This window comes from Danio rerio, chromosome 5, assembly GCF_052040795.2.
Source record: "Danio rerio strain M-AB ecotype USA chromosome 5, GRCz13ab, whole genome shotgun sequence".
Classification (NCBI taxonomy): domain Eukaryota; kingdom Metazoa; phylum Chordata; class Actinopteri; order Cypriniformes; family Danionidae; genus Danio; species Danio rerio.
Genome location: NC_141025.1, coordinates 41492460 through 41515163, shown reverse-complemented (window position 1 = coordinate 41515163; position 22704 = coordinate 41492460). Strand labels below are relative to the sequence as shown.

Sequence of the window (22704 nt, the reverse complement as noted above, 5' to 3'; positions counted from 1 at the left end):
TATACGCTAACCTCACACGCTTGGATATTCAACGCAGCTTGGAGAGACATTTGGTGTCATGGCTCTGCGAGCGAGGGCTTTGTACGACTTCAATTCAGAAAACCCCGGGGAGATATCGGTGAAGGAGAACGAGATCGTAACTCTATACAGCGAGCAGGACATTGAGGGCTGGCTGGAGGGGACGAACAGCAGAGGAGCGAGGGGGCTTCTGCCTGCGTCCTACGTCGAGATTTTGAGGAATGACACGGTCTCGTCTTTTAACAACAACTCTCGATATGCCAACGTTCCCACTGGTGCTTTTGAGAGCTTTAACAGTACACCAGCATCTACTTTCTCAGCCTACCCTGCACTACCTCAACAACAACAACAGCAGCCTCATCAAGGGACTCCAGCCAGTGATGATGACTGGGATGATGACTGGGACGATCACTCATCCATAGCCGATGAACCAGGGGTTGTTGGTGGCGGATACAGGAATTATGAAGGAAACGGACCCTCTGGCTACAGCATCTCTACATCGTCTATGCCTAGAGGTGCACAGCAAGCCAAAAGTTCAGCCACGGTCAGCAGAAATCTGAACAGGTTCTCCACTTTCGTGAAGTCTGGTGGTGAGGCGTTTGTGCTCGGGGAGGCGTCTGGCTTTGTGAAGGATGGAGATAAAATCTGTGTTGTGATGGGTCAGTATGGTCCAGAGTGGCAGGAGAATCCATACCCGTTCTCTTGCACTATTGATGACCCTACAAAGCAGACCAAGTTCAAAGGCATGAAAAGTTACATTTCCTACAAGCTGACACCGACCCACACGCAGAGCCAGGTCAATAGAAGATACAAGCATTTCGATTGGCTCTACGCTCGATTAGTGGAGAAATTCCCTGTGATCTCGGTGCCACACATCCCTGAAAAGCAAGCCACCGGTCGCTTTGAAGAAGACTTCATTTCTAAAAGGAGAAGAGGGCTGATATGGTGGATGAATCATATGACCAGCCACCCTGTGCTGGCCCGGTGTGATGTTTTCCAGCACTTCCTCTCGTGCTCCAGCACAGATGAAAAGGCTTGGAAGCAGGGGAAGAGGAAAGCAGAGAAGGATGAGATGGTCGGTGCCAATTTCTTCCTCACCATCAGCACTCCACCAGCTCCTCTCGACCTGCAGGACGTTGAAAGCAGGATTGACGGATTCAAGGTCTTCTCCAAGAAAATGGACGACAGCGTGATCCAAGTCAATGCCACACTCAGTGAGTTTGCGAGGAAGCAGATAGCTGGCTTCAAGAAAGAGTATCAGAAAGTGGGACAGTCTTTTAAGTATCTGAGTCAAGCATTCGAGATGGACCAGCAGTCATACTCCATTGGTTTGAACCAAGCGATTGCATACACAGGAGAAGCCTATGAAGTTATCGGAGACTACTTTGTGGAGCAGCCTAAACAAGATGTGGACCCAGTGATGGATTTGCTAGCCCTGTACCAAGGACACCTCACCAACTACCCTGATATCATCCATGTCCAAAAAGGTGATCTTTACTTATTTTTTATTTGTGTTATCAACAGTAGGAAAATATGCATGATTGTGTTTTGAGGCTTGATAGATAACAGGATCACTTGCTTTCAGAAGTTTGTTTCTCTTGACTGATTTGTTTGCATTATGCTGCGTTGATGGGTTCACTGGCCGTGCTGGTTTCGTCTGACTGCTGAGTCACATGGGGTGAGAGCTGTTGCTGACGTGCTGTGTGTGCTTTTCCTGTGGTTGGTAAATCAGACAAATGGGATGCCAAGTCTGAAACTATAGACACGCTGCATTGTTCAAGAAGGTTGCTGGGAGAGTTTCAGTATGATGTCATTCAGTCAGAGGCATTGATTTGAGCGTTTATCTTAGTGGTAAATTCTAGTTTAGTGACACATCTCTGGCATTGGCAGTGCACTTGATCATAAAAAATAAACTTTCATTTGAACTCGTGTTGACATGTACTACTAGAGTTTTTTTCTTTCATCAAGAATCATGATGCAACTCTCCATAAAAAAAAAACAGAATGCTAATAAAGCCCGGAGAGGATATAACACCTTCAGATGTTTGATTAACTACTGTAATATTTGTGATGGGCAGCAACGTGTATACATGCTAGGTTATAAAATAATTTTTGAGATCAACTTTCTTTGTTCACTCAGGCATTTTAATTAGTCTTTTTAAACTTAATATTGTTAAGGATAGGATCAATTGTAATGTTTGCTGTTTTTTTTTGTTTTTTTTACAGCTCAGCGTTCTTTATATTTCATGGCAGTTACATCAGTCAACATGATTTAAATAATCTATCTGAGCTTTAATCCACAGTAATTGTAAGACATTTTAATGTTGCAACTATCCAAGCTCAGTGGAAAGATTTCCTTTTGATCTTATTTGAAATTCTTAAATCAGTTTATATTTAAAATGTATTGATTTAGAACATTAACAATATTTAAAATAAACTACATTATTATTGCTATATAATGTATTTCTTAATATTATTTATTATAATTCAAATGTAATAATATTTAATATTTCTTAGTTAAAATATGGATCACACTACGGTTTTTGAGTCATGGATTGGACCATTTTTAGGATCAGCAAAAAGGAGGAAACAAATGTCATTTGCTTTCCGTTTATACAAAAATATTACTGCAAAATGCATTGATTTTAACAAACAGAACCCAGAATCTGTAATTATAATAAAAATAAAAATCAAGAAAGAAAGAACCAGCTGAAAAAAGGAAAATATTCAATACGAAAAATGATCTTTGCTACTGTTGCTTGTAATGCTAAATATGGAAATCTAAAATATTGTACAGCAGATCATATTTATTTTTAATTAATGAGTTTAAATTCACACAAAACTTTATGTTTCATTAAAGGTGGATCATTTTTGAAAACTTATTCAGTGACATAATTTTGATGGTCGTTTGCCGCCACCCATTGGTTAAACAATATAACTGCTACAACATTCACCAGCATCAAGTTCTATTAAACAGTGATTTTAAACTTAGCATAAACTTCAGTGTTTATATCTGAACTATAAACTATTATTCCAGTACTTCTGTGTTATTTAATTGTTTGTAGCTAACTGAAAAAATGAAAAACTGAATCTCTCTCGATCAAACACAGATTTGAATGCAGCGATTCGAAGTATTAATAAACATGCAAATCATTATCATTCATGTTGCACAGATTTGAATTGAGATCACAACCTTTAATGTTTATTTGTACAGCTTTACACTGAATACATTAATGCAGGCTAAACAAACAGTGACAGTAAACACCTTTATTTAATAACCTAGGAAAGCATTTACGTCGGTAAAGCATTTTAAATTATTTTTGATCAATTTAATGCAGACTTAAATCAATATATTAATAAAAAATTTGATTGATATGAATGATATATATCATTCATATCAATCAAATTTTTTATTAATATATTGATTTAAGTCTGCATTAATTTGATCAAAAATAATTTATATTTGTAGTTTCCTTTCAAGTAATTGGACAAAATTGTTTTTTTTTAATTAATAATAATATAAATAATAATAAATGTATCCTCTTTATATATTGGTGCAGGATTTTATATCCACATAGTTTGTTTTCAAAGAGTCTGACTTTTATGCAACACTCAATTTTACAAGCTGTTTGCGCAATCTGCTTGTAACTCATCACCGCAACATAAGCCAATAGTGTTAATGTCAAACTCCAGAGAGACTGTCTGTAAGATGCAGGATTGCAGTGTTTGCTGTCTTCCTACAGGATTATAGTGAATGTTTTAATGCGTGTTGTTTAAAAAATTAGCTTTCTTTTTATGACTATCAAATGTGTAAACCAGATGTTGAATGAGTTCCAGATTGGTGTTGCAGACACACAGCTCTGTCACTCTATTATCACTGTACAGTAGGGATGTAACGGTATCAGAATTTCACGGTACGGTAATACCTCGGTATGAATGTCACGGTACGGTATTTATTGAATCATTTACAGGAAAAAAAAACTTTTGAAAATACTCCCAAAAAAGTGCCAAAAGTGTCAATGACATACAAATTAGCCATCTATCTGTAAGCTTTGAAACAGGAACTTCAATTTTAATAACAAAAAATTATTAAACCATGTAAAAAAATAAAGTTTCAATTTAGTATTGTTAAAAACTCATCACATTTAACATTTAATCACTCACTTAGATAGAGATGGGTTTAAAGGAAAATTATCATATAACTATAATCTGGTAAAAGCTGGTATCTCTGAGTATTTACAATGTCCCCTGCAACAGAAAAAACCCTCTCATTTGGGACTGGGGATTCTGGGACAAGAGAGATATGACTTGGCCCATGTTGACAGCAGTGGGGTAACGTTGTGCATTGTCTTTCCCCCACTTGAGAGGACAAACCATGAGTGAGATAGAGATCTCTTTGCGGTACAAGTCAATATCTGCATCAATCTGAACAGTGTGCTGTGTTTCTGCAGTCCCCATGACTGCTATTAGTCGTATTCCCCAACTTGCAGGCACGTGCACACATAGGGCTCAACCTGTGCAGTGCACATGCCCTTTTTAGTCTTGGATAGAAAATGCCCTTCCAAAACGATCAAAAGTGCCCCCGCGACGCGACACAACCTCCGTCCAGTCCAGCCCTTCAGTAGGCGCGCGATAACACCTCTCTTGAGTATGCGCGCTCAACCCCCCCTCGGCGCTTTACAATACGCGCGCCACAACACAGCTGATCAGAACGCGCGCGACAGCACCGCTATTCAGCACGCGCGCGGCGACAACACCCGCTTTAGGTTCAATCATTTCCATCTTTTTTTCATCTCCGCTACTAGCAGCACACTCCATTTCCGCATTACTGGATCTGTAGCGACAACAGACCGCAAAGGATTATGGCCACGCCGGGGCTGATGGGAAATGAAGTTCCAGCTACCTCCCGTTCGCTTCATTCGCCTGAGCAAATTTTCTCAGAAGACCTATAGTTTTACCGAGTCATGCGACTTCGGTAATATCGAAAAAATTTAATATTGCGGTATGACGGTATTTACAATACCGTTACATCCCTACTGTACAGTGCTTTGGAAAAACTGTAATGCTGTGTTGTATGTCCAGTACAGAGACCTCAGACTGTGACTGATCCAGACAACTGTCTAGCACTGAGGTCACATACAGCCGTGCTCCATATGGCATACCTGGCCGTTCACCAGAAGTGTGATACATTTTTAGGAAATTCATATCACTATTATTCAGATTATCATTAGGGCTGCACGGTTAATTGAAGATGATTGTCCTTTGCATTTTAGCAGTATGGTTTTGTAACCAATAGTAAATATTGTACACATGCTTCCAGATGGAGCAGCATTTACTACGCAGAGATTAAATTAATTGTGTAATAAATCGCAGAACATTTTAATGAAATCTCAATTCTCAATATGTGATCGTCGTTACAGCTGTTTCAGTAGCTTTTAAGTAAATGATGGCTCTAAGTGCTGCTACTACTGAAAGCATATGAAAATACCACATTTATTAATTTATTTATTCATTTTCTTTCGGTTTAGTCCCTTAATAATCTGGGGTTCCCACAGCTGAATGAACCGCCAACTTTTCCAGCACATGTTTTACACAGCGCATGCCCTTCTAGTCGCAACCCATTACTGGAAAACATCCTTATAAACTCATTCACATGCAAACACAACAGACATTTTAGCTCACTCAATTCACCTATATCACATGTCTTTGTACTTGTTGGGGGGAATAGGAGCACCCGGAGGAAACCAACGCTAACATGGGGAGAACATGCAAACTCCACAGAGTAACGCCAACTGACCTAGCCGAGACTCGAACCACAGACCTTCTTGCATCACCCATACCACATTTAGAAACACGTTTATACTCACTTCATAACTTCTTTGAGGGGATGTGGTTTTTTGCACAGAATAAAGCATGAAACATATTTCAAATGCTAAGCTGTGTTAAAGCCGTTGCATTATTGTATATGAAGGCAATGGGAAATGTCGTCTTTTCTGCGTTCAGGCTGTGGTTTTACCCACAATTTCACAGTTAACTTAAGCAACTGTGAGCAATTAGCACAGCGAAGATGAATCTATAAGTTCTGAAGAAACAATGATTTAGAACTCGAATGAGTCACTACAAACTATGACCAAAGCTGTCCACATTCTGCCCCCTCTGTAACGGAATAAATGCTGACATCAAATCATGATGTCTGACGGCAAGCAAACTGAGAAACACAAGACTGTCAAATCCCCAAACGAGTGAAGGAGGGGATATGATAACCACTTCCTGCCTCATCCCCCATAGACATGTAGTCTTCTGTCTGTTTGAGAAGAGATAATGCTAAATCTGGTTATGAATTCTGCTTATATAGTTGCGTTTTGGTTTGTGTTTTGATTTTGTTGTGGTTTCATTTATCCTATATATAATTTGCCATCTGTTTATGAATTCCCTATTCATCTCCCTTTTAATAAATGGTGGAATGAAAATCAATACTGTAAAACAACTGCACCACAGAAGCGATGCTTAAATTACTCTACAGCTAAACCACAACATAATGAGTAAATGACAAATACAACTTCTGCTTTCTAATAACCTGTGTAACCCAGTGCACGTCCTTTTAATTTGTAAGATGACCAAATTTTTAGGTCATCATAATGTTTTTTTAATGATAATGACGTTATTTTTTTTTTTAATACACATGAGCAGAGCTTGTATTGATTTGCGCCAGTATAGAGCCTCCATTAGCAAAGGCAGTGTCGAGAGCCATTAGTGACATTGGTGTAAGGGGGCCTTTTTTCCGTCACTCATCTATGATGTGCTGTGTAAAATGTCATAGTGTTTGTGGTTCTTATGACAATGAGAGGAAACAATGACTCAGATGGTTATTAGCTGGGAAAGTTAGCACTTTGCATAGACCCTTAAGCCCACTGTCAAAAAGTCTGTTTGTCACATTTCCAGTGTTTAACTTGTCTAAAAGTAGCTATGTTTCCATCCACCTGTTTTTATGCACATTTTGGATTATCACATAATAAAGCCTGATGGAAATGCTAAGATGTGAATACATTTTAACAATGTGCATAGAAAACTTATTGAATACCTTTTATTATACTTTTTATTCGATAAGAATAAATGAGCTTAAACTACGATGCAACATTTTTGTGCACATTTAAAAAGTCATGTTCTTTTGTTAAAAGAGATGTGATGTTAAAAATGGGTGCAGTAGACAGCATGAATGGTTGAACCAAAAGGCAGACTACATTGTAAAACATCTGAAATATTGTTTTGGTCAATCAATAATGCCTTAATTAAAGTTCTTCATCACAGTGGTTCAGTATTATTATTACTTTATTATTATATTATTATTATTATTATTTCCTCCAGAACTGTCTTGAGCATCTGTGCTCCCAAAGAGCATCTCACACCTCCAAACGTCACCACACGCTCATTGTGTGTCTTCATTGTCTTCTGAGGCGCAAGTTATTAGTTTAAACTTTATTAGTATAAGTTTATTATATTAGAAAAAGACTCACACAACTTCTCCTTCTGCATTATTCCCAAGTCTTTTTATGCGATATTCCAGTTTTGCACAGAAATTTAATCTTTGGTTTGACACACAGCTATTGACTCTGATCATTCAAGATGGAGTCTAAAAAGATCTATTTTAGAGTAACTTTTCTCAGACAAACTTATCTTCCTGAAGTCTGTCTTTTTAAAGAAGTTTAATTATTGTAGGATGGAATAATTTGTAGGCTTGTCGTTTCTTTGAAACACTGTGACAGTCTATTTTTGTCAATCCAATCAAGTCATACTTTCCTTTTAACCATCTGCAAATGATGTCACCTACTCATTTTTGTCTGTGGAACACAGAATATTTATCATATGGTCAGTCCCTTTTTCATACAACAAAAATGCAACTAATATTGGTGAGCATCTTTGGAAAGTATTCCGATTTTGAAAGTTTTTTTTTTAGACCCATTTATACAGTGATCGAGAGAGTTTAATGTTCTGCAAACACATGCAATCACAAAAAATGCTAGCAAATTAAGAAAAGATCTTCATCAGTTTGACATCACACGTGCTGCAAATCCTCACAACGCAAGCACATTTAAAAATGTGATGCATTTTCTCACAGCGCAACAAATTTATAAAATTTGCTGCATATTTTTACAGTACAAACAATTTACGCAAATGCACTGGACTTTCTCACAACGCTTGCAAAATCTTTAAATGTTTCAAGTGGACCCTAAAACATGACAGACATCGCTTTGCCGTAACTATTGCTCAGTGAAGTTGTAGGTTATCTTTTAAAGGTGAGTTTTTTTGTTTTTTAATGTTAACATTCTGATTGCTGTGTCTTTTATATTTTATTAGCCTAAATAATCATCACCTAAATAGCTCGGTCTGTCATGCTTTAGAGTTCCCTTGAAACATTTCCATTGTGTTTCGAGCTATTTGAAAGTGTTGTGAGAAAATGCAGCGCATTTTTTAAAAAATGTGTGCACATTAAAGGATTTGCTGCACATATGCTGTCAAACGGATAATATCTTTTCTTAATTTGCTGGCGCTTTTTTTGTAATCACGTGATTTTCCTAAATTGCAGCACATTAAGCTCTCTCGGCCACCGTACATTTATTCAATAAGAACAATATTATATAAACTATATAAGTACTACAATTTAATATAATGAATATTATTTTAATATGTAATTGATGGCTGCGTTGATGCTGATTAAAATTTTAAGACAAAAATTAAACCCATTTAATATGTTTATTTAGAAAAAAAAAATTAGCAGCGTAGAAGACACAGCAGTCGCTGAAATGGACTGGCAAATTACTAGCAAATGTCCTGTAATTCACAGCTGATTACTTGTGTATTGTCTTTGATGCTTGTGAATGTAATGGTGCATTTCCAAAGCAAATTAGATTTGCTCTTGCTTTTGTTTTTTCCAGTGTTCTGTATTTGCCTTCTCATTTGTTTGAAAAGCCAAATCATTTCTTTCTTTTTCAGATGTAATCCTCCACCGGGTTATCATCAGAGCAAAGTCCCATGCAAAATGTCACTTTATCTGGATGTGTCTAATATGGTCAGAGGTGTCTGTAGGAAACTTGTGTTCACTGGATGTAGTGTAATGGCAGGACTAGGTGTTGTGTAATAATGTATTACGTAATGCCTGAAGAGGTTCTGCAGCAGCTTTATAGTGGCTCAGTCGAGCGCAGCTTCCCACGTGTTTCTCCTCCTTTCTCAGTTTGTTTTCATACTGTGTTCTGCAGCCCTATATGGATTTATTAGCCTGTTTGTTTAATGTTTCACCTCTTAAAAGCATTTCCTATATGAAATGGTTCGATATAAATGTAGCTTAAGTGAAGTCATAATTAGGTGGACAGAACCTTTTTTAATAGTGTGTGTGAATGATGTACAATTTATTTGATTTAGGTATGTAGCCTATTTTAAGAATAACTGAGAACCTTCTGTTATCTGATAAGTAAGTGGTCTCCTTTCTTGCTATGGACACATCTGTTGAACTTCTAATGTCTGTATGTGCGTGCATGTGTGTGTAAAGGTCCTGAATGATATAATGATAAGTCACACAAAAAAAGTTCACTTTGAGTAAAAATACTTTAGAAATACCTCATTTGCAGTATCTTTTTATGAAAAATCCCAATAATGGCTGTGCTGCTAAGAATGCTGTTTTGATAAAAAAAAAAAACACCCCATTCACACGGGGCTTCAGCGTCAATGCTTGACTGAAGGCTTGTCTAAAGTTGAGTAAATGACAGCGATGAGAAAACAGCAGATAAGTTAGTATATTACCCGCACTGTAAATTAACACATTAGCATAGTTGTAATAGTTAATTCACAGTGTGCTTGTAAATTTTGCGAGTAATACTGTCAAAATTACAAAGCCCTGCAAATTAATAATTACAATTGTGTTGTAAAACTATGGCACAATTGTAATTGTTAATTTATAGTTTACTTGTCAAAACCAACCAAAATTCCCAGTAATACAGTAAATTGTACAGCAATTTTTGTATCTATGTATCTAATGTATCTATTACTCACCTTTGTGTTGTTTCAATCCCCTGATACCTTTATTCATCTTCTAAACACACATTAAGATACTTGAAATAAAATACAAGAGCTCTCTGACACTCTATTAACAACAATAGTTCAGGCCGGTAACATAAAAAGCTCAAAAAAGGAACTTAAAACATTGTCAAAGCATTTCATGTGAATTCAGTGGTTAATTATCTGAAGCTCAAAGAAGTGTGTGCCAAAATAACTGTAAAATGACTTTGTTCATCAATGTGCTCTGCATCAGATTAAGGTGCACATTTACTACAGGTAGGTAATACACCGCTTACGTGTTGCATTCCTGGCGCATTCGAACAAAGCTTTATTTGATTACAGTTGAATCACTGAAGTCACATTGAAATTATTTGACAATGCTTTTGGTTCCTTTTCTGGACTTTAAATGTTTCTGGTCTATTGCTGTCTGTGATGAGAGAGCTCTCAGATTTCATGGAAAATATCTTAATTTGTGTTCCTGAGATGACAAAAGGACTCAGGGGATGAGAATGCCATGAAGGTGAGTTATTAGTAATAAAATTTCCATTTTTGGGCGATCCCACCATCTAATTTGTCATTAGCATAAAGTTCAACCAACTTCTTCATCTTTGTGTTAAATTGAGTTTATTTACTTGTGTTTTGAGTAAATCTGTTTTCAAAATATTTTCAGTATGAACTGTTTACATCAATACAGAAGAAAAGATATTTAATTACTTCTGTATTATTGTGACTTTAAACAATATTAAATATAAAAAGTGCAATATTTTATGTGTTCAATTAGTCATGACTATTTTCTAAATGCACTTTTAGCATCAAAAGTGTAAAAAGCAAACAAATAATACCACTAGGGCTGCACAATATATTGTTTCAGCATGGATATAACAATGTGCACATTAACAATATTCACATCGCAAAGATATTCAATGCTGAGTCTAAATTATAGTTGAGGAGCTACAGAATTGTCTTTAATCACTGTATTTATATGAAATTTATATGATTTATATATTTTTGTCTAGTTTCTAGTCTAAATATCTACATTTCAAAGCAAAAATTTAGCTTGTTTAAAGGAAAAACTTAATTATTTAATTTAAGGATAAACAATATTTCACTTGCTCTAAGAATGTTTTGATATTTGGACTGGATTCAAGACAAAACAATGTAAGAAAAGCAGTTTTTTATCTATTGTGGTTATTTATTTTCCGTACCTGAATACTGTTCGTCAAATAGAGCTATTCAAACTATCTTGTGAAACGATATTTGTATCTCAATATTTATCCAATATTTATCGCAGAAAAATTAAATATTACAATATCAAAATTTTCCAATATCGTACAGCCCTAAATCCCACACACTATTAATACTTGCTCAAAGATTTATTAACTTTAGCATTTCAATCATCTGACCTTTTATTAGACATTATTACATTCATTAAAACTTGGAGCAAATATTGATAGAGTGCCGTCTGCTTTTTTACACACGTGTAAAATGTGATTTCTTTTTTCAACTCGGCTATCATTTCTTTAGGTGTGCTGAGTTTGAACTAACTGGCACTGGGGCTGTGCGATTAATCAAAATCGAATCGTTTGAAATGTTTCGATTAGCTAATCGCAAGAGGCTGCAATATAAAATGTATGTATTTGTTTGTATTGTATGTATTTGTTGCTTCAGAAGCATTAATAGACAAATTAATATAAAAGAAAAATAGGACATCGGTAATGTGGCAATATTTTGGTTTTAAAGTCACAGACACAGGACAAAAACAGAAATTGGTAAAGATTTGTTGCGACAGCACGAGGAACCTAAAAAAGCTCCACAGGCGGCTATAAAAGTCTACTGAAAGTATTGGCATTGACACTCAATCTAGTAGCTAGCAACAGCAAAGTACAATTTCAAAGTTGTTTCAGCCATGTTAGTTTTTTTTTTTTATAATTATTTTTTAGGGGTTTTTCACCTTTATTTTGAAAGGACAGTAGAGAATTCAGACAGGAAAGCACTGGGAGCAGAGAGAGGGAAAGGATCGGCAAAGGACCTCGAGACGGGAATCGAACACGGGTCGCCACGAGCACACCGGCGCTACATGTCAGCGCGCAGCACCACTAGGCTACTGGCGCCGACAGCCATGTTAGTTTGTTGAGTGCTCTGTATTTTCATAATTATTATTATTTTTTGTTTGTATAATAAGCTACACTCTCTCCCTCATTGGAGTTCAACTTGTTTACAGTAAGGTCATTTTATTTTTGTTTACTGTTTGCTCTAGAGACAAATGTGTGTCTCATTTCAGTATTGAGCTGAAGCTTGACTACAAAATGAAATCACAAATCAAATCAAAATCACAATATCTGTCAAAAAATATAAATGAGATATTTTCCCCAAATCGCACAGCCCTAACCGGCGCATTTAAAAGTGTAAAAACACTTTTGTGGTAGTTGGTACGTATGTCAGGAAAGCAATAGCTTTGTCCACACCAAAAATAACATTCAAAAGAACTTCGCACTTCCACTCTAGAGAAGAAAGGCTCAGTCTGCTGATGGTGAAAAAGCACTGCAAAAATAATTGAAGTGCGCACTACTATTCTGAAAATGATCTTTGTGACATATTCAGAAATGTGTAATTCCCCAACTCTAGCTGTATGACACTACTGTCTTGCCTGTAATATTTCTTCTTTGACCTGATCTTGTCTTCCTGAATGCACTTGTCTTTGCTCTTATGTGCTCTTTTGAACTGCTCCCTTGTAAATCTGTGCGTTTGAGGAATTTCAGGGATCTAGGTTACTCTCAAGCGAGGTCTTTTTTTGGCCAGAAGGCAGAATGTGAAGTTTGGGGGGGATGGGAAGTTGTTTGGGGAATGTCTTGCATGTTTTCTCTTCACTGTGGAGGGAATTTAGCCATCTGTGCTCAAATCTTCACTGATACACACAAGTCTTTCAGAGGGTGGAGGATTATATCATGATATCTGAATTAAATTATAGACTCTGTAGCACTTTTTGTCCTGTATTTGACACAAACATGAATGTTTTCAGGAAGATTTGGAGAAACTTGGAAACTAATTTCTTCAAATTCACAAAAAATCATATTAATTTCTTAGCAGTGTAGTGCAACTGTCATTCTAGCCTACTTTAACTCTCTTCTTTGTGTTAGTTTGTATTATATTAATACACTTCTACAGTTTCACTTCTGTTTCTATTCGTTTTCTGGTTAAACTTCTAATCTTTATTTTTAACTAGCAGTTTCACTTCTAGCTATATGCTCTATAGGCTGTATGCTGACAAGAAACCTTGCTTGAAAATTGTCAGTCATCAGGATTTGTACCACAGAGCCACTTTCTCAAGTATGTCTGACGTAAGTTAACCAGGAACATTGACTGAATGCCTGAGCGAGGGGCACAGGATATCTCCACTCCCAAAGACAAACACAATACACACTACCGCTCAAAAGTTTCAGGTCAGACATTAAATGGAGTAAGTCTCTTTCACAGCTGCATATATTTGAAAAATACAGTAAAAACAATAATTGTATCAAATATTATCGTTTCAAATAACAAATTTGTCATTATAAATTTTTTACAAGTGATGGCAAAGGACATGTAAAGTCTTTAGTGTCACATAATCCATCAGAAATCATTGTAAAAACAGCATTATAAAAGAAAATGGGACATCTTGAATGTGACTTGATCAGTTTAATTAATCAAAGCTGAATTAAAGTATTGTTTGTTTGTTTTCTACTATCTATTTTTGAATGGTAGCATACATAGAGGATTTACACAATGTCCAATATTTCACCTATATTCAGCTTTTTACACCAGTATTTTATTGCTGAGAGAACTAATAGTGATTTCTCCTTCTAGTCTCAATCATCTTAAGGCAGAAGATCCTGTTTAATGACTATGACCGTTGTGTCAAGTTGCTCAGTGTGACACTTAATGGCCTTCATTGTCATTTCCTGTCATTGTAATGTGAACCAGTACGCTTGACATTCACTGACATTGTTGGAATTTTTATGATGGTCATTACAACCTTTGTTGAAAGTCTGGAGACGTGTAGTCATCATCAGCAACACTTGATTGTAATTGGTCAATCGTGGTGAGCTTAAATGTTTTCTTAAAGAATTTCTTTTTTTACGCAGGGTAAAAAAATAATCTCAAATGAATATATTTCACAGTATGTCTGATAATATTGTTTCTTCTAGAGAAAGTCTTATTTGTTTCATTTCGCCTAGAATAAAAGCAGTTTTTAATAATTAAAATAAACATTATAAGGTCAAAATTATTAGCCCCTTTTTATATATTTTCTTTTGAACAAACCACTGTTATACAATAACTGGCCTAATTATCCGAACCTGCCTAGTTAACCTAATTAACCTAGTTAAATGTCACTTTAAGCTGTATAGAAGTGTCTTGAAAATATATATAGTCAAATATTATTTATTGTCATCATGGCAAAGATAAAATAAGTCAGTTATTAGAAATGGGTTATTAAAACTATTATGTTTAGAAATGTGTTTAAAAAAAATCTCTCTATTTAACAGAAATTGGGGGAAAAAATAGGGGGCTAATACTTCTGACTTCAACAATACACACACACACGCACACACACACACACACACACAATATTTTTACTTGATTTAAGAAATTGACATATAGTTCAACAAAAAGACAAAAAATAAGAAAGGTATTTTCTTGCATGTGCATATACCGGAAAACTGTTAGATTTCACAGATAACTGTCAAATGGAGCTATTTAAACCATCTTGTGAAAGAGTATTCATATAGCAATATATATAGCTGAAAAATAAAATATCATAATATGTGATTTTTCCAATATTGTGCATCCCATATATATATATATATATATATATATATATATATATATATATATATATATATATATATATATATATATATAATTGCAACAACCAGAATTATTATCCCCCTGAATTATTAGCCCCCTTTTTATTTTTTCTTCCAATTTTAACGGAGGGAAGACTTTATCAACACATTTCTAAACATAATAGTTTTAATAACTCATTTCTAATAACTGATTTATTTTATCTTTGCCATGATGACAATGTTTATAATATTTGACTAGTTATTTTTTAAGACTTTTCTATACAGCTTAAAGTGACATATAAAGGCTTAACTAGGTAATTAGTCAAGTTATTGTATATTGATGGTTTGTTCTGTAGACTATTGAAAATATATAGCTTAAAGGGGCTAATAATTTTGACCTAAAAATGGATTTTAAAAAATGTAAAAAGTGGTTAATATTAGGCAAAATAAAACAAATAAGACATTTTTCAGAAGAAAAAAATATTATCAGACATACTGTGAAAATTTCCTTGCTCTGTTAAACATCATTTGGGAAATATTTAAAAAAGAAAAAAAATTCAAAGGGATCCTAATAATTCTGACTTTAACTATATAATAGAATTATAATATTGAATGATCTTTTATTTAATTTACCTGACAGACATTTTAGCAAATTAAAAAAGAAAAATCTGAGTGACCTTATCATGCCATCTGGGTTGAACTTTTAAAAAGGGCTGACTGACTGTTATATAGTCTGGTGATGAACCCTCCTTGTTTTTATTCATAAAATTGCACTTTAAGTGTTTTTTGTTATTTTGCCAAGTCATTTCCAATAAGATATGAGCAGTCCTGTCTAGCGCTGATATGCAAAAAAAGTAGCAGTCTGGTACAAACGAGTCACATCCTTAAGAGGAAAACATGTGATTTTACTGCATTTTAATGAACTTCCATGTTCTGTGAGCTTGCAAGACTTTTGCAACAACGGCAGGGTTGCATGCAGCTGACGCATATCTTATTACTTATTCACTTCCTCTTGTAGACAAAAGCTTGATAACACTGAAGTAATGATCTATTACTTAATGTTAATTGATTTACTAATGTGAACAAACAATGAACCATTCATTTATTCATGTTGACATTGAATAACACATTAGTAAATATTGAACTATGATTAATAAATGCTGTACAGTAGGGCTGCACAATATATTGCTTTAGCATCAGTATATGCAGTGTTGAGTCTGGATCATAATCACATTTTGCAAGGTTTTTTTTTAGGCCTGTGACTCTGTGAGGGTTTTAAAAGCATTCAGGCATAAGAAATTGTACCGTTTGTACCTTTGACAAATGAACAATTATTGATTTTAAGGAATTGTTTATAAAAACGAAGACCATACAGTATTTTTTTATATTTGATTATTGAATTACTGTATACCTGAATACAGTTGGAAAACAATAAGACACTTTATTTAATAAATTTGTAAAAAAAAAAATTGTATTTTTTTTCTTTATTGAATTTCTCTGTGCTCGTAGATTTTGTTATATTTTATCCACTCCTCTACATAATCATCCCAATCAATATAAAATTATTAAGTATTTTCAAACAGTCATTCAGCTCATCTAAATGAAATTGAATTCATATCGCTATATATATATATATATATATATATATATATATATATATATATATATATATATATATATATATATATAACTATATATATAGCTATATATCTATATCGCAGAATGAAAAATATCGCAATGTTAGATTTTTTTCAATATCGTGCAGCCCTACTGTACAGGATTGTTCATACTTCATGTTAGTAACATTAACTGTAAGTATTTAACCAGCATTCATTTCAAACATGCATTTAGAAACGCGTATCATAATTATATTTATATCACAGAAGAACTAATATCGGACCTTGCATTCTGACAAACTTGTTCTGAATTTTCTCTATTACAAAAAAACGATTGTAAAAAACGATTAGTTATTTTACTTAAATTGGTAAACCTATTTCCTGAAGGCTAATCTATACTTAGGCCCAATCTCAGTTCTAGTTTTGTACCCCATACCCCTTCCTTTTTCCCTTCCCCTTGGCCCTTGAAACAGCAGTGTGAAAGGGGACAGCACTACAGCACCATCATGTCATCGCGATCTCTTACTTCATACTGTATGAGATCAGACGATCACGACTGTTGTAGTTTTTCCAGTTGTGTTATTTTTATATTTTATTTTATTTTTTAAGAAATCACTGAAGGCAACGATTTCATGTTATCATAATGATATCATTTGGCAATAAGGTCATAACTATGTAAACACACCAAAAACAACAGTAACATTATAGCAGACACTGTAAAAAGCTAATTTCCAGACATTACTGACAGGGTATTCGAGTGTCAGAATGTTGTTGAACTGCTGTACAGGAGTTATGATTATGGATTATAGTTCGCGAAATTTAGCTGTTTTTTTTTTCAGCTGATTTTTTTTTTAAAGCATGACGGTTAAACACGAAAGCCATTATGAATATGTTAAAACGTATGCTTATTTGATGTAAAAATTGCATCGTTACTTCCGGGTATAGCTATGCTGCTGTTGTGGTTGGTGTATTATGGGAAATTTTCTTACCCCTTGGTTTTGAGTGTGGTCCTGAAAAATCTTCGTTCAAAGGGGTATCTACCCCTTCCCCTTAGCCCTACAACTTCTAGCTAAAGAGAATTAGGACACCCCTTCACGTGAACATGCAAAATGAGGGGTAAGGGGAAGGGCTAAAGGGTAGAATTGGGATTGGGCCTTACTCACACTATGCCATCCGTACCGTGCCCAGGCCCGTTTCCCGGATCGTTTGATAAGTGTGAGTGCGCTGAATCCGGCTCAAGCACAGTTCACTTGGCCGGCCCTGGCCCGGTTGGAAGAGGTGGGCCTGAGCGCGGTTCACTTGGGCTTACGTTTGTAGTGTGAGTGCAAAACGCGCCAAAGCCCGAAACTGAAAGCGAGACGTGACTTTTAAGGGATTGTTTCATATGGATTTATTAATCATTCCTACTGTTCTGCTGTGACTGTAGGATTGGTTTTGGTGGTGAGTGTGGGCGGAGCCATTAGCAAAATGTGGAGTGTGGCTTGAATGACAAGAGTCCTGTAGTGAAGCTCCAGTTGGATAGTTTTTGTGTTTTTTTGCATGTTCTCCCTGAGTTTGCGTGTGTTTCCTCTGGGTGCTCCGGTTTCCCCCACAGTCCAAAGACATGCGGTACAGGTAAATTGGGTTAGCTAAATTGTCCGTAGTGTATGAGTGTGTGTGTGTGTGTTTGTGGATGTTTCCCAGAGATGGGTTGCAGCTGGAAGGGCATTCACTGCGTAAAAATGTGGTGGATAAGTTGGCGGTTCATTCTGCTGTGGCGACCCCGGATTAATAAAGAGACTAAGCCGACAAGAAAATGAATGAATAAATGAATTTCATCAGTAAAAATTGTTTGTTTTAGCTATAATTTTATATCTTTCTTTTTGTGCTTTGTATTGTGCAGAATGTTGGTCAGCCTTTAAAATGGACATTAGCTATGTTTCCATCCAACTATTTTTATGCACATTATGGACATCCGCATAAAAATGGTTGATGGAAACGCCAAGATATGCATATATATTTAAATGCACATAAAAAACATATGCGCATAACTGAGAAGGATCAACTCTTTATTCGATAAGAATAAAATTCCAAATTCCAGCATGCGGTTTAAAGAAGTCATGTGATTTTGTTATAAAAATCACGTGATGATAAAAACGTGTGTTAATGGACAAACTAGCAGGCTGAGCACAAAACGCCTAACAACATCAGAATTAGTGTTATTATAGTATTAATTACCTCCAGAACTGTTAAAAGCGTTGGTACTCTGCATCATTCATTGCATGTATTTCATGTTGGCATTGCCTTCTGAGGCGCAAGTCATTTATTAAATAAAGAAAAGATTCATGCAGCAAATTCTTTCATTTTAAAAGTATTCTTTAATATTAAAAGTAAAGCAAAATCTTTACTTTTAATATTTATCACCTGTTAATCAGAAAGTGAGGATTTTATTGTCTTTGACGCTATATATCTTTGTCTTATATGCGATATTCCAGTTTTGCGCATAAATTTAATTCTCATCTTTAGATGGAAACATACTGTAGCTACTGACTTTGACATAGAAAGAACATAGAAACCCTACTGACTGCTAGTGCTTTAGAAGTGTTGTTATCAGAGCAGAGAAGTATAAATGCATGGCTATGAACAAAAGTATGCACCGGGGGTACTGCAATCATGCAGAAGTATAAACCAGGCTTTAAAGCAACATATTGACTTCACTTAAAAAGCGAGTAAACACAATGGAATTTGGAGCCGTTTAATTTGCTTAATTTTTTAAAATCGTGTACATCATTTTCTTTATTTTAATGCGACGGTTTCAATGCATCCTAGTCGTGCCATATTGTACTTGGCAAAGCATTTATTCAAACAGTTATATTTCTTCAGAAGTATAGACGTGTATAAGGTCGATGTAATTTTGCCAAGTAGGATGCGACCTTAAATCTATGCTCATTCTGGAACATCATTCCTACTTGAAAATGTATTTCATACTTAATCCTTACCCCTAAACCTAACCCTAACTGTACATTATTCCCAAAACCAAATTGGGAACATTAACAGTTGGATAACAAAGATGTAGAAGCTTAAAATAAACTGTAAACATTTCCCTTAAATCTGATTAGAATGTTGTACCAGGATCAACAGAAATGTTGATCCAGGAACATTTCCTACTTGGGGAAATGACACTAACCACATGTATAACCTGTTGGGCTGTTTAACATCCTGCTGACAGTATCTGAGTCAATATTTAGTCTTGTTGTGGTTCTGCTCTTTCCACAGGTGCTCTGACGAAGGTGAAGGAAAGCCAAAAGCACGTAGAAGAAGGGAAGATGGAGAGCCAGCATGCAGATGGCATCAGGGACCGCTGTAACATCATCTCTTTCGCCACCATGGCTGAGATCCAGTACTTCCATCAGACTCGAGTGCGGGACTTTAAATCCCAGATGCAGCATTTCCTACAGCAGCAGATCAGCTTCTTCCAGAAGGTCACAGGAAAGCTGGAGGAGGCGCTGCAGAAATATGACAATGCCTAAATGAACGACGTCCAAATTTGACCAACAGTGTTTCTCTTTGCCTGGACAGAGTGCCAGGTGAGGGTTAGCCAGCCGCTAGCAATATATGACAAACCAAGAGTCTATAATTTTATTAAAACTATCCCCATGCAATGAATGTCCAACACAGGGAACTGAATGTTGTTTGGGGTGTTCCTATAGTGAGATGGCGATAATGATCGTCTAATCTGTTTTCCTCGGAGGACGGAGCGAGAGACCATGGAATGACTTGGATCCTGCTATTTTTAACGATGTCCTTCACACAGATGAATGAGAGATTGACACGACTTGAGGAGCTCACTTGGCTTCTCACTGCCACGTTTCAAACACTCAAGACCTTCTTAGCCGTTCTTAGATGTTTACAGACCTTACAGAGCCACTGTCAACACTGTTGTGCCTTTCAATCTGGTCTTGTTGTTTTTTTATATATAGAATTTCTTAAACAACAAAAAATGATATATTATTCTTATTCTCACATTTGTTTTTACAAGATTTGATTTTATTATCTTATTAAAATGTCACCCCTGCCTGAAATGGCAGGGCAAAGGAGTAGCAGGCTCATATTTGGAGATAAGCGTGGGAGTAGCTGAACACAGTGCCCTAATTTGGTGTCCCTTCTGTATTATTTCCCAGCCCCCTTCCCACAGTAATATTTTGGGTCCAATGCAGAACAGAATGTGCACTCGAGGGAAAGCAGTAGTGGCTGTAAGATGACCTCTCATTACTTGGAGACAGTTGAGCAGGTACCTAGAAATATTTGTAAAAAGTGGGCTGTAAACAGGAAGCACGGCACACTCAGGGTAGCTGGAGCTCATTTTGGAAACTTCAACCCACCATTTTATCGGCTAATGGTATGCTATCCAGTTTGTTGTCTACTACAGACTTTTACTTATCATTGTGTAAAAATGAACCACACCTAGATGTGCTGAAAAATGTCAAAGAAAATTCCAAATAAACCGTTCCCCTTACTGCTTGTTGCGTCAAATGTAAATAGTATGTGTGTGTTTTTAGATAGACGCATTCAAACACCACATTACTGAACTATAGGGTTTCTTTTTCTTTGGTTAATTCAGTAGATTATTAGAGCTGTTGGCTGGAAAAATCACATCCACATATTTTTTTTTCACATATCAGTTCTATTGGTCACTCTTTGTCTTTCCATGAGTTATTTAATCAATGAGCTTGTTACTAACCTCATAGTGCCATCGATTCCTCAAACTGTTTGCAAAACCTCACATAGCTCCTCCTAACCTTTATTTGAAATAAAGTGCCACACATCATTTTGAGCATCAGTGCTTTTTTTGTGATAAAAGGGTAAATAAAGAAGAGAATCCAACATTTTTGGGCCTTAATAAATACTTTTTCTGTAAATACTAGTGTTTTGTGTAGTTGAGGATCAGATATGAGCATTTTAGTCTAACATTTGCCAGAGTACATTCTTTAATAGCCTTTGCACAGCGTTGTTGTTATAAAAAATATTCTGACTAAAATAATGCAAGGACATGAGAAACTGAGCATCCACTTAGCTACTGTTAATTTAAAGTGATTAAGATGTTTTGGATTAAATCCGAAAGCTCTCTGACCATCCATAGGCAGCAAGGTTCTGGACTGTTTAGAAAAATACCAAAAAACATAGTAAAGTGTGTCTTTAGTGGTTCAATCTGAATATTATCAAGCTACAAGAATACTTTTAAACAAAAACAACATTTTTATTTAATAGTTTTATTTTCTCAGTGTCAGTATAGGGCTCACATTCTATAAGGAGCACTAAACGCAATAAGAGCACAACACTCGCATGAATGCGCCCACTATACTGACACTGAGAAAATGAAACTATTGAATAAATATGTTATTTTTAATTCTTGTGCACACACAAGTATTTTCGAAGCTTGATAATATTCTGATTGAACCAGGTATGGTCAAGGCATGTGGTCTGTTTTGAGGATGTTTGTTGGTATTCTCTCTCTCTGGAACTTTGCTGTCTGTGGAGGATGAGGGAGCGCTTAGATTTCATGTCAAATATATCTTTATTTGTATTCTAAAGGTTTCTCAGTCGTTTGGAATGACATGAGCGTGAGTATTTAACAACATAATTACATTTTTGGCTTTTTTAAAAATGGATGTAGATGTTAGTGTCAGCACTACATGTTCACGTTGCACATGATAATAACAGACGCTTGTAATTGTTCACTGGCATCAACAACAAAATAAAACTCCAAAATTCATCACTTTAAATCCTGTTTACAAACAAACTCGCTTTGTTTTTGAATGTGATTTAAAATTTAAAAATTTAAACTAGATTAAATATTTAATTTTTCTGAAAATACAATCAGTAATTATAAGCTTAGATTAAATGCCATTACATTTTTTTTGTTTTGCATACATTTTTTAAATCTCTAATTTAATATTTAAAATATAAATATAATATATAAGATATACAGTAACTTAAAGGGATAAATCACACAAAAATCAACCTGTTTGAATTTTTGTTTTTGTCAAGCAAAAAAAGAAGACATTTTGAAGAATGCTGAGAAAGCTTGTCTTTTTTTCCTGTGCACAACAAAAAAGTTTTTCTTACTTAGATTTTTTTGTCTTCTTTTTAGTCCAAATATCAAAAAATTCTTATATCAAGAAGCATTTTCTAGGCAAGAAAAAAATATTGTCTTGTTGT

The 22704-nt window shown here is 35.4% G+C and overlaps 1 protein-coding gene across 1 annotated transcript; it reads left to right on the top strand.

Annotated features, from left to right (window-relative positions):
• Nucleotides 1-58: 58 nt before the first annotated feature.
• snx18a (sorting nexin 18a) lies at nucleotides 59-20782 on the top strand. The gene is given in 2 exon segments (NM_001100006.2): nucleotides 59-1505; nucleotides 19762-20782. Coding segments are annotated over 2 exon segments (1701 nt in total). The 3' UTR covers nucleotides 20016-20782.
• Nucleotides 20783-22704: the final 1922 nt, after the last annotated feature.